This window comes from Pan troglodytes, chromosome 9, assembly GCF_028858775.2.
Source record: "Pan troglodytes isolate AG18354 chromosome 9, NHGRI_mPanTro3-v2.0_pri, whole genome shotgun sequence".
NCBI classification, from domain to species: Eukaryota; Metazoa; Chordata; class Mammalia; order Primates; family Hominidae; genus Pan; species Pan troglodytes.
The window spans coordinates 79,120,356-79,132,407 of record NC_072407.2 but is presented as its reverse complement, the minus strand read 5'-3'; the positions used below and the strand labels follow the sequence as shown (position 1 = coordinate 79,132,407).

At 55.9% G+C, this 12,052-nt stretch overlaps 1 protein-coding gene across 1 annotated transcript in view; it reads right to left on the bottom strand.

The window, feature by feature from the left end:
- The window catches only part of CAPN5 (calpain 5), a 55,747-nt gene that overhangs the window by 2,990 nt on the left and 40,705 nt on the right, over positions 1-12,052 (bottom strand). Inside the window, exons 4-11 of the mRNA XM_016921676.4 lie at positions 9,245-9,453; positions 7,582-7,774; positions 6,428-6,621; positions 5,713-5,790; positions 3,664-3,859; positions 2,864-2,986; positions 1,147-1,343; positions 7-122 (exon numbers count right to left, since the gene is read on the bottom strand). Of these exons, the coding sequence (XP_016777165.1) occupies positions 7-122; positions 1,147-1,343; positions 2,864-2,986; positions 3,664-3,859; positions 5,713-5,790; positions 6,428-6,621; positions 7,582-7,774; positions 9,245-9,453 (1,306 nt within the window). The remainder of the gene's footprint in view (positions 1-6; positions 123-1,146; positions 1,344-2,863; positions 2,987-3,663; positions 3,860-5,712; positions 5,791-6,427; positions 6,622-7,581; positions 7,775-9,244; positions 9,454-12,052) is intronic.

Sequence of the window (12,052 nt, the reverse complement as noted above, 5' to 3'; positions counted from 1 at the left end):
GCTCACCTGTTGGGGAGTCCTTGAGGCCAGCAGCTCCCAGGACATGTACCTGGGTCACCAGCTGGGGGTAGCCACAGAGGGAGCTCCAGCAGGTGTGTGGGGGCTCATCCAGGCGCAGCTCCCTGATATGGGGTGGCAGGGGAGAGGGGAGTGATGGAGAAGGGCCAGGAAGACAGGGGTGAAGAGGGGGTTCAGGAAGTGGGAAGGGAAGAGAAGCAGTATTTAGCCCAAACTTGATTTCATTTAGTCCTGAGCAAATCCCCATGGGCAGTCCCCAGCTCCAAGCCCTATGGGCTTCCTGCCTTCTCTATCCCTATCAAGGGTACCCCATCCTTCCCCAGGGGAAAGGCACCTTACTGAGCACCTGCTGTGTGCCAAGCCCTCTGCTGGCGTTATGGGTGATTCCTAATCCCTGCAAAGCCCCGCAAAGGCTATTATAGTGCCCATGTCACAGCTGAGGAAGCAGCAGGCTCACCCAGGTGAAGGGCTTGCCCAAACAGCTGGAAAGCTGGGGAGCCTGGGCCGGCAGGACCCTGAGCCGTCTGACTCCACATGCCACAAGCTGCCTCCTGGCTCTGGCATGTGGGCAGAGCTCACCTGTCCTTCAGGGGACACCGAGCCTGGGCTGTGTATCACAGTGGAGGGCAGTGCGGGACGCACAGGGTCTATGCCCCAGCAAGGACTGAGAGAGCTTCAGCAGTCCACTGGAGCCCAGAGCCACCCCCATGGGACAGGAAATTGTGGTGACAAGACCCAACCCTGGAACCAGGCAGGCTGGGTGGCCCAGCCCGTCTCCACCGCTGGCTGCATGACCTCAGACAACCCTTCTAACCTCGGCCCCTGAATCTCACTGGTAAAGTGCGGGAGTCAGGCCTCCCACTCAGGGATGCAGGAAGATCAAGATGAGTGAAAGCTTCTTTGTCAACTGTAGAGTGCAGTGCACATACAAGAAGCTGTTCCTAGTCATGGCCAGGGATGCTGGGACAGGGGAACAAGGGAAGAGAAGGGAAGGAGATGGGCACTGGTATCAGCCCAGAGTGGCTGGAGGCCCAGAGACACTGAGCATCTCTGAGGCTGCAGGTTCCTGGTTGGCCCAGTGTGAATGTCACTCCCACCCACACTGGCCTCAAGCCAGCCCCCAAGTACCGGCAGTTGGAGGGCACATCAGTGAAGACTCGGAGCAGGAACTCGCCAGTGTGGCCTGGCTCGAAGGTTGTGGGGATGATGACATAGCGGCCCTCGGGCTGGTCGGTGCGCAGGAAGACGCTGCGTGAGTTGATGTAGATGGAGCTGGCGGCCTTGTGCTGCAGGCTGTGCATGCGGTACTGGCGGTTCTCCTCCACCTGCAGGAGGCGGGAGGGGCTGGGCCACGCGGAGACACACCCTACAACACCCTGGCCCACCCCGTCTCCCCCTCACCACCATGGAAGGGACGATGGAATCCCTTTATATGAAATGTCCGGAACAGGCAAATCTATAGTAACAGAAGCGGATTCGTGTTTGCCCAGGGCTGAAGGGAAGAGGTCAATGGGAGTGGGTGGTGGTGGTTAAAGGGAGTGGGTTTCTTTTGGGGAGATGAAAATGTTCTACAGTTGATTGTGGTGATGGTTGCATAAACTCTGATCACACAAAAGTCATTAGATTGTATACTTTACATGGCCGAATTGCATGCTCTGTGAATTACATCTCAATAAAAACTATTAAAGGAGGCTGGGCGCAGTGGCTCGTGCCTGTAATCCCAGCGCTTTGGGAGGCCAAGGTGGGAGGAACACTTGAAGCTGGACGTTCAAGGTCAGCATGGGCAACAAAGCGAGACCCCAGCTCTACAAAAAACTTAAAAATTAGCCAGGCATTGTGGTGTTCACCTATAGTCCCAACTACTAGGGAGACTGAGGTGGGAGGATCGTTTGAGTCCAGGAGTTTGAGACTGTAATGAGCTATGACAGCACCACTGCACTCTGGTCTGGGTTACAGAGCAAGACCCTCTGTAAAATAAACAAACAAAAAAAATAGAGGGCAATAGGAATCCCCCTGGTAACAATGTCAGTGGGGTTTCTGACTCCAACAGCACAACCAAGTATCAGGATCTGCAGAGGTCACAGCACCTGTCCACGAAATGCCATCACCAGCTGCCAGGACCTGCCTGACAATCCTGAAAAAAGTGTTCTGGTCACACTAGTGAAGATCGTCACATGGCAAAGTCACAAGACACTAGCATGCAATGAATGTACCAGCACAAGAGTATAAACAAAGTGCCACGGCGTGGCCAGGCACATCAGATGCCAAGGACTCAGCATGTACCCAGCCTCTGCAGGGCCCGGTGGCTTCATTCCGTTCTCAAGGTCTGACAGGCACATGGGGTCCCGCCATGCTGATTGTCACCACACACTGGGCATCACAACACGTGGAAGGCCATAGGTGACCCCACCTGGCTATGCTCAAGGATGCCTCCTCCTGGTGCCCAGCAAGGCCTCCAATGCAGGAAGGCTAAGGGGCTGCAAGGGGCCCTGAGGCCTGAGGGAGGAGCAGTGGGGGCCCAGTAGATGCCCAGAGCCTCCCAGGGCCTGGCCCCAACCACCAGTAATCTTCCCCTTCCTCATCCACCAAACATCCCAGGCCTGTGGGTCTTAGGCAGAAAGAAATCAGGCTGAGAGCTCCCATAGAAGCCAAGGCTGGGCAGGCTGGGCCCTCTGTGAATATTCAAGCGGGGTCCATGCCACGGCATCCTCACAATGTCTGCCACGGCAGCCAGGGCAGCGGCAGTGACCAAGGTGTTCTAGAGCGTTCTTCCTCAGGCGTGGGCAGTCCAAACTCCGGCTCCCTCCCTCTCCCCACCCACGGCAGGGGACCCGGCTGGCCTCACCTTGTAGATGTCAAAGCCAATGGCCAGGTTCTCACCCTTGCCCTCCCGGCGCGTAGACCGCTTTGGCCGCTGCTGGATGCAGATCAGGACTTCATCTTCTGGCTTCTTGACTTCGAAGATGTACTGCAGGTGTGGCCAAGGAGAGAGAGAGACACTGCAATGAGACCACACCCGGCATGGGCTGGCTGGCTCCCGGAAGCTCAGACTCCAGAGCCTGGACCAGTCACAGCACCTCTCTGCGCCTTGGTCCCTCTGCTGTGAGGTGGGCCTACCAATGCCTGCAATGGCTACCCTGCATGAAGGCTGGGGAAACTCAATGCCAGGGTGGCCACTCTGCGCAGAGCCTGGCACACAGGTGGTGCTCAACAGAGGCACACCAAGCACCAGGGCTAAGCAGCGCCACGGGTCGGACGGAGGAGGCTGTGGGGAGAGGCCCCGTGGGGAAGCCCAGTCCGGCCAAGTTCCCAGAAGGGACAGAATTGTGCTGTTGTGGAAACAAGGGGCTGAGTCCCTGGCTCAGCCTCTAAGTGTCCCTGTAGCTCAGAACAAGACACCCAAATGTCCCTCAGAGCCGCGGTTTTCTCATTTTTACCATCTGCAGGTTAGATTGTGAGGCTGGGGGCTTCATGACCCCCAGATGGGACAGATGTGCCCATCTAACCCCCACCGTACAGACAGGTTTGCTGAGGCCCAAGGAAGGACAGGGATTACCCAAGGTCATGCAGGAGTCCCTGGCAGGACAGTGGCAAGGCACCCTGCAGCTGCTACAGGGCAGGGTGGGGGTTCCTGAGAACGCCCACCTGTGGGTTCTGGAAGAAGGTGTCCTTGTGGTTGATGCAGCCGCCACCGCGGTTCTGTCGCGGGTCCTCATGCAGCGTCCAGGCGCCATGCAGCCGGGCCTCCTCCCACGTCTTGTGGATGCTCAGGTGGGATGTGTTGATCACGCGGCACTTGATGATGTCCGTGAAGTACCGGCACAGGTCCTCGAAGGTCATCCTGGATGTGGGGAGGGGCTGAGCAGGGTACTTCCCCCACACCTCCCCAGGCTCTTGGCCCCCCAGCCCAACAACCTAATATGCCCATATGGCCCAGAGGTGAGAGAACACAGCTGGCTTTGAGAGGGGAGCTAAGCCCACACAAGGGCACAGGCATGGCATTGCACGGACCCTTAACCTCTCTTTTGACCTGTTTCCTCGCCTGTAAAATGAGGCTGAATCTAACAGCAGGTGCCCATCTCAGAGCTAGTGAAGGAATTAGGTAATGCAATCAAAGCAGGCAGTGCAACTTTCGGCTGACAGAGCACGCACTGGCAAACGCTGGCTGTTACTATTGTGAATGGTGTTAATAACTACTGTCTGCTGCCCTGTACAGTTTATAAAGCACATCTGCATCCAGGATCTTCCATGGCTGTTGAGAGGCCTGAGTAAGTGGATGGTGGGAACCCCATGGTGAGCGTGCTGCGGTGGCCAGGGTGTTGCTATGGTCACTGCACACTGTGAACGCCTCCAGGGAGCTGGTGGAGGCAGGGGGCAGTGAATTAACCGTGAACATGTAAGAGAAAGGCCTTTGGAAGAAACTCTTTCTAAAGGCAAGGAGCTCTGCCGTGTTTTTATCTGCTGACTCCTGAGCAAGACTGGCAAAGTGGCCTGGGTGGCCTCCTGCAGCAGCTGACCTGACACCTGCAGAAGGGTTCATCATTGGGTGCCAGGACCACTGCCATCTGCCCCCAGTCTGCCTGGGGGCCCTGACAGAATCCAGCACACACAGGATGCCAATACCCCTCCAGGAAGGGACTGAGTTTCCATATCAGGTTCTGCTGAAGGGTGACACTGAGCCTAGCCCACATTCAGGACTCATGCAGGCTGGATGAAGGCAGGATGAACTTTTATTACTAGTGGGGTTTTTCTTTTTGTTTTTGAAACAGGGTCTTGCTCTTTAGCCCAGGATGGAGTGCAGTGGTGCAATCACGGCTCACTATAAACTCAACCTCCTGGGCTCAAGCAATCCTCCCCCCTCAGCCTCTGGAGTAGCTGAGACTACAGGGGTACATCATCACACCCAGCTAATTTTTCATTTTTGTAGAGATGGGGTCCCACTATGCTGCCCAGGCTGGTCTCAAACTCCTGGACTCAAGCAATCCTTCTACCTTGACCTCCCGAGGTGCTGGGATTATAGACATGAGCCACTGTACCCAGCCAATTACTGGGCTCTTTAAGCTGAGCTGCTGTCATCTTCCCAGCTCACCCATGTACCTGCTTAGCTCCCTTCTCAAACACAGCTGTGTTCTCTCACCTCTGAGCCACGTCCCCTTCCTTGCCCACCAAGGCCTACTCTGTACCTCAAGTCTCAGCTTAGAAGCTAGTTCCTCTGGGAGCCTCTGCTACCTAATTTCAGAAATCAGGCTGCCAGAGGGCCCCTGGAGACAGGCTGAGGGCAGGGCTTCCTGGAGAGGGGCTGGGCATAGCCCCAGTGCCCCTGGCCACACCATACTGCTGGTGCTGGACTGTGCTTCATGCCTCCTTACCCTTGCCAGGGAGATCCTGGTGGGCCCACCTCTTAGACGGCTCCCTGACCTGCATGCCAAAGGCTCGGTCTGGGTGCCACAGCGGCTCCAGGACCCCTCAGTTCGGCAGAGGGGACTGTGGGGATGAAAGGGCCTGGTACTGCCCAACTAATTTTACAGAGGAGGAAACAGGCTCTGAGATGGTGTGACTTGTCCAAGGCCACACAGCAAATTGATGATGGGGCATGCAGGAGAGGCCTGGCTCCTGACTCCCCACCTGGTGCTCCCCGCCAGGCCCGTGGGAAGCCCCCTCAGCCCCGGACGCCCAGGGCACACACACACTCACCAGAACTCACCGTCGTCCTGCACGGTCACACCCATCTTCTCCCGCTCACTCTTGCTCACTTTCTGCCACTCCTCCGAGCTGGGGTGTCAGGGCCGGGGAGGAGAAAGGGAGCTGTCTAAGAGGCAGGCCCACCAGAATCTGTCTGGCAAAGGCGAGGAGGCACGAGGGGCAGTCTTGCACCAGGCCTCCAGTGGCACGGTGTGGCCAGGGGCACTGAGGCCATGCCCAGCCCCTCTCCAGGAAGCCCTGCCTGCCTCCTCCCACAAGGGACCGTGAGCTGCCACCATGACAGGGGCTGGGAGGTCTGAAAGTAAAGCTGCAGACTGGGGGGAAGGGGGGTGCGACCCCCAGTGAAGAGGGCTCCTTCACTTAGCACCTGGGCTCCACTCCCATCCTGGCCTCACCAGGGCCATAAGCCAAGCACAGAGGAGTCCCCCATTTGCTCAGGGCTGTGGCCTCCCTCCCTGCTCCCCTCCCTCACCCACTCACCAAGCTGGTCTCTACACCCCCGATGGCCTCCAGCCCCAGGCCTTTCTTGTGCTCAATCCATCACCCCATACACCCACTCCAAAGTAATTCTCCCTTCTTCGTTCCTAGTGTCATCCTCCCCCAGATCCTTCAAGGCCCAGCCCCAGTGCCAACTCCTCCAAGAAGCCCACCCGTCCTTGTCCAAGCCCTCATGCCCTGTGCCTGCACCCCCATCCCCAGGCCTCACGTGTCACTCCAGGGCCCGTTCCACTCCCGCTCGCCCCAGGGGTTGCGCAGGCGGATCATGTCCAACTTCTCTGACTTGAAGAAGGCCAGTAGGCCGTGGCCCAGGCGCACCTTGCGCACATCAGTGACGGCGTATGCGTGGCCCTTTACCAGGCCGCACGCCAGGCGGGCCTCCATGTCAGCCGCTGTCACTGCCTGTGGAAGGACACAGTTGCTCAGAGAGGCAGGGCCACACTGGAACCCAGACCAGGGACTCAGGTGCTGGAGGGCCAGGAGGCTGCACGGGACCTACAGGATGGGATGGGAATTGCAGTCATGGGGCAGTGCTGTGTTCACAGACCTTTAAAACCCCCATGGGCAGCAGTCTCAGTAAAGGAAGGTGCCCATAGTGGGTCAGCCCAGGGGAATGCTGGGGCCCACGTGCACTGGCTCAGCTGTTGTTAAATATTCGGGAATATTTAAATTGTTAAATATTCCAGGAATTGTTAAATATTCAGGAACATTGTTTTGTTTTTTGTTTTTTTTTTGGATGGAGTTTTGCTCTTGTTGCCCAGGCTGGAGTGCAATGGCGCGATCTTGGCTCACCACAATTTCTGCCTCCCGGGTTCAAGCAATTCTCCTGCCTCAGCCTCCCGAGTAGCTGGGATTACAGGCATGTGCCACCATGCCCGGCCAGGAATATTGTTAATAGCTGGTTGTTAAATGTGGGTAGTTGGAAATCAGCCATGGTGGGAGTATTTACACCACAGTAATTAGCAAATGCTACAAACCAGGGCTTTTTACTTTGCTAGAGGCAGTTTATCAGCACACCACAGGGTCTGCTAAAGTTGGGTTCGAACTTTGCTTTCACTGGGCCTCAGCTTTCTCATCCAAAACATGAGCAAGTAATGAAATCAGGACCACCCTCAGATGCACAGACGTTCATAACCCAAGAGGATCAGAAAAGAAGTTTTGGTTGAACAGTGTGGGAAAGGCTTTTCACAGCCTAGAGGGTCTGGGCAGGGGGTTGCACCTTCCAACTTCTCCCCTCCCCCATGAGGCTGAGGGTGTGAATACGTAGGAGCTGACCTGAGCGTGGGATGTCACAGTTGTCTCCCATCTCAGTCAGCGAGGGTGAAGGGGAGGGGCTGCCTCTGGGGACTGCTGTGCTCTCACCTTGATGGAGGCACTGATGAGGCCGCCCCGGCTGTGCACCTTTAACATGCGCTCAAAGAGCTGGTTCCTCTTAGTCTCATCGTTGGCAAAGTCACCCTCGGTCAGGTCGATGGGCTCAGAAACACCACCCGTGAAGTCCACCAGTGCGTCTGCTGTGTTGCCTCCATCCAGGGCCTGGTAACAGCCTGCCAGTCTGGGAAGCAATGTGGAAAGACTTCCCAGCTCATGCTCCCCAGCCAGGCTGCATCCTTTACCTCATAGGGGAGGTTTTGGAAACTCAGAGGGGTCAAACAACCTGTTACAGTCACACAGCAGGCCACGGCGGAGCCAACACTGGAACCCAGTTCTTAACACTCGGGCCAACATATAAGGCTTAAATTCCCCTAAGCCTTAGTGGCTCAATCTTAAAAAATCAGCTGTCCAAAAAAAAAAAAAAGCAACTCTTTTCCAAAGTGCCAACAGTGGTCAGGGGGAGGGGAAGGAGTTACTGTCGGATGGGTATAGACCTCCTGCTGGGAATGATGAGAAGGTTCTGGGGATAGATAGTGGTGATGGCCCATAGCACTGTGATCATAATGAATGCCACTGAATTGTATGTTTCCACATGGTTAAAATGAGAAGCATTATGTTTTGTCTATTTTACCACAATGAAACTGTGTTTTTTCAAAAAACAAAAAACAACCAAGGCCACTGGGTCGACTCCTGTGGAGTGGGGAAGACAAGCCTGCATCCAGGTGGTGGAGACTCAGTGGCCACCAGGGGGCTGGCTTTCCTTTCTTAGGATTGAAAGTGGAACCTGCCAATGTGTTTTCTTGGGTTTTTGATGTTGGGAGTTTTTGTCTTTCCTTTTCCTCTCTCCCCCTTTCTCTTGTTTTCTATCTCTCTCTCTCCTTGCTCCTGCCCCTACACACACATTTTTTCAGCAAGATTGACAAATGGGCCTAGCAGGAGGAACCAGAGAGTGGCTCACCTAGAGCTGGCGAGGCTGGCCTCTGACCCCACTGCCCCTCCTCCCTCCTCCCTCCTGGCCTAGGCGTATCCCTGCCCTGCAACGGCCTGGGCGAGTCACTCTTCCCCAGGGTTCCCCACAGCTCAGCAAAACTTTGCTTGTGCCCATTCTATGCTGGGCTCTGTGCTGGGCACTGGGGACACAGAAGCAGAAGGCACGGAGCAGAAGGAGGGGTCAGCAAAGACAGAATGGACAGTCAGCCAGGCAGAGGCAGACGGTGGACAAGAGGGAGGCCCAGCAGGCGGGGAAGGCAGGCACGTGGCCCACCCTGCACAACCAGGCCCCAGCTCAGTTACCACTTCCCCAACCAAGGCCCCAGGCAGGGCATGGCAGCATGAACCTTCGAGAACGGTCCTAAATGTGAGTGCTGCCTCTGCCCCCATCTACCTACAGGATGTTGCCTGGGCCTCAGTCTTCTCCCCCTAAAATGGGAGTAACCAACATTCCTCTCCTCACAGGGCCCAGGCCTCCACCCCACCCAGCACAGGCTCAGCTGACTATGCTCTCAGGCCTGGCGGTTGAGCCTGCCGCGTGCCTGCACCAGCCCCTCACTTCTCTGTGCCTAAAGCCCTGGCTAACGGAACACCACGAGGAGCCCATCCGGTGCCACCCCCGTCTGGGCCTCCCACCCACCTGCCTGCTGCTGGCACCTACTTGGCATAGGCCTTCTCCACTAGGGCGCACCAAAACTCATTGCGGGAGTTGGAGTGGCAGTAGATGAGCTGGTTGTTGACTGTGGGCAGCCGGTCATCGATGACCACGTCCACCCATTCCCCGAAGCGCCAGAAGTGGAAGTGGAAGATGCCCGCGTAGGCGTTGGGCTTTTCGGGGTCCCATTCCTGCTCCTTCCAGTCTGGGATGACCTGGGTAGGGGGAGGGGGAATAGGATGGGGGAACACAGTGAGGGGATGTCCGGCTTCCTGAGGAAACGGGGGCGTGTGCTTCCAGCAAATCGGAATGTAAAGGAATACTGGGTTCGGATTCCAACTCTGCCACAAGCCTTCGTGAGACCCGGATGAATCCTCCCCATCTCCAGGCTCAGGTTCCCATCTCTGCGAGGCTTGGAGGCTCCCTCGGCCTCCTTCCAGCTGTTGTTCTCAGAGTGTGTGAGCTTTCCTCTTTCTCATGCCTCCCTGCAACCTTCCCCGAGACTTCCGTCCACATCTACCACCAGCTCCTGCCTAGTGACCAGCGCCACCATCCACCCATCCAGCCCACCCCAAGGCTGGCAGCCCCACTGGCTGCTTCGCTTTCCCTCCCTCCATCCAGTCAGCCCAATCTGAGCGCCTCCATTCTCCTGAAATCCATCTCCTCCTCTCCATCCTACTGGCACCACCCTGGCCCAATCCCCCATCTCCTCGCCCAGGGACAACTGTAGCAGTGTCTGCAGCTACATCTACTCTCGCCCCACATAGACCAACCCAGTCCTGTCACTTCCCTAGAAAATAAGACCCAAACTCTCAATGCACTCCCCCAGCCTCATTTCTCTGCCTCCCCCACAGCAGCCCCCACCCCTGCTCCCTGCTCCAGGTTCTTCCTTCTCCTCATTACTCAGTAGACTTCCATTTGTCCTTTAGTGTCCATCCTCTTTCTCCAGGAAGCCTCCCTGACTATTCAGATTAGGCCAGGACCCCTATCTCAGTCTCATGGCCCTTGGCAGCTCTCATCTGAGATACTTACCTTTACCAAGTTATAATTAAGTAACTCTGTGACTTTGAGCTCTGATGTTACACTGGAATGTCAGTTCTCTGGGGGCAGGGCCATATAGGTCTCGGTCACTGCTATGCACCCAGCACCTAGCCCAGGGCCTGACCCAGAGAGTATGTTTAGTAAACATGCATTGACTGAATGAATGAATTCAGAGACATTGACTGGGGACACTGAGACATTGATTTTATTACTTATGACGCATCTGGGAAATGCCTGTGACTACCATGACTTATCTCCATTTAATTATCACAATAACCTCTGAGTAGATGACTATTATCCAGCCCTACTTCACAGATGACAATACTGTGGCCCAGAGAGGGCACATAACTCGTCCAGGGTCACCCAGCTAGAAAATACACACATGCTTTGGAGGCAGACCAACCTTGGTTTGAAGCCAGGATTCAAACCCAGATCTGTCTGCCTCTGAAAAATGAGCTCCTTGGCACTGTGGACCACTCTGCAACCAGTCCCAAGCTGGACACTGACAACCAGGTGAATCACATGGTCCCTTCCCTCAAAAGGCTCCCAGTCTGGGGAGAGAAGGAGGCATCCAGGCAAAGTGCTGAGGCTACACAGGGTGCAGGCGGGGCTATACCAGAAGGGAGTGCCAGACCCTACTCAGCAGCATCCGCAGTGCTGCTACAGGCGTCCCCCAAGCAGATGAGGACAATAGCCACAATCTGGGCAGAGAAGGGAAAACCCCTCACCCTGTCAAGTCAGGGTGAATGACCCCTGGCCCTGCTGGGCACGGGACCAAGTGGAGCTGAGCCCCATTAGGACCATAAGCAGCTCTTTCTAGAAGAAAACCACTCCAGGTATGGGGGGCACCCAGGTGGAGGAACCAGAGGCATACCAGGAGGCCGGCACTCACCTGAGTGTACAGACTTCAGCCAAAAGCTGCTCCCCACTGCATGCTCATTAAGGACACTTTTGTTTGCATCAACAAACAAAACTCTTACCATCAAAAGGGATGTTGGCAAAGGGAAATGCTCCCTAATGGGACATGTGAGACCAAGAAAATGAAAATGCTAACTGCAGCGAGAGGTACTACTGCCCTAATGGAGCCCTGCTGGGTGCCAGGCACAGGGCCAGGCTGCTCACACTAGCACCCCTGAGCCTCAGGACAGGCTTTTGAGGCGATACTACCGGAAGGTGCTGGCAGAAGGCTGCCCACAGGCTCAAGTGAGGGAGGCAGGGTTCAAACCCAGGACTTCCCAACCTGGCCACTGTCTGGAACCCAGCAAGGGCTCAACACTGGCTGTTCCTTTCCCCCACCTCCTCACCCCCACTTTTCTGTCAACTCTGTGCCCTTTCTAAGTAAAAATGCCCTGATTCCTGGCACTCTCTCCCCACTTTGCTTTCAGGACAGACAGCTGTATCAAAAACACGTCTCATGGGAGGCCAAGGCAGGTGGATCACTTGAGGCCAGTTCGATACCAGCCTGGCCAACATGGTAAAACTCTGTCTCTACTAAAAAAGAATACAAAAATTAGCTGGGCGTGGTGGTGCGTGCCTGTAATCCTAGCCATTCAGGAGGCTGACTCATGAGAATCGCTTGAACCCGGGAGGCGGAGGTTGCAGTGAGCTGGGCAACAGAGCAAGACTCTGTCTCAAAAAAAAAAAAAGAGCGGTTCCATACAAGGTGAGGGTTACCATTCCCACTGCACAAATGGGAAGACTGAGGTCCAGAAAGAAACAAGATCTGCCCAAGCGCACAGAGTGACAGGGAGTCCTAAGCTGAGAACACAGGCC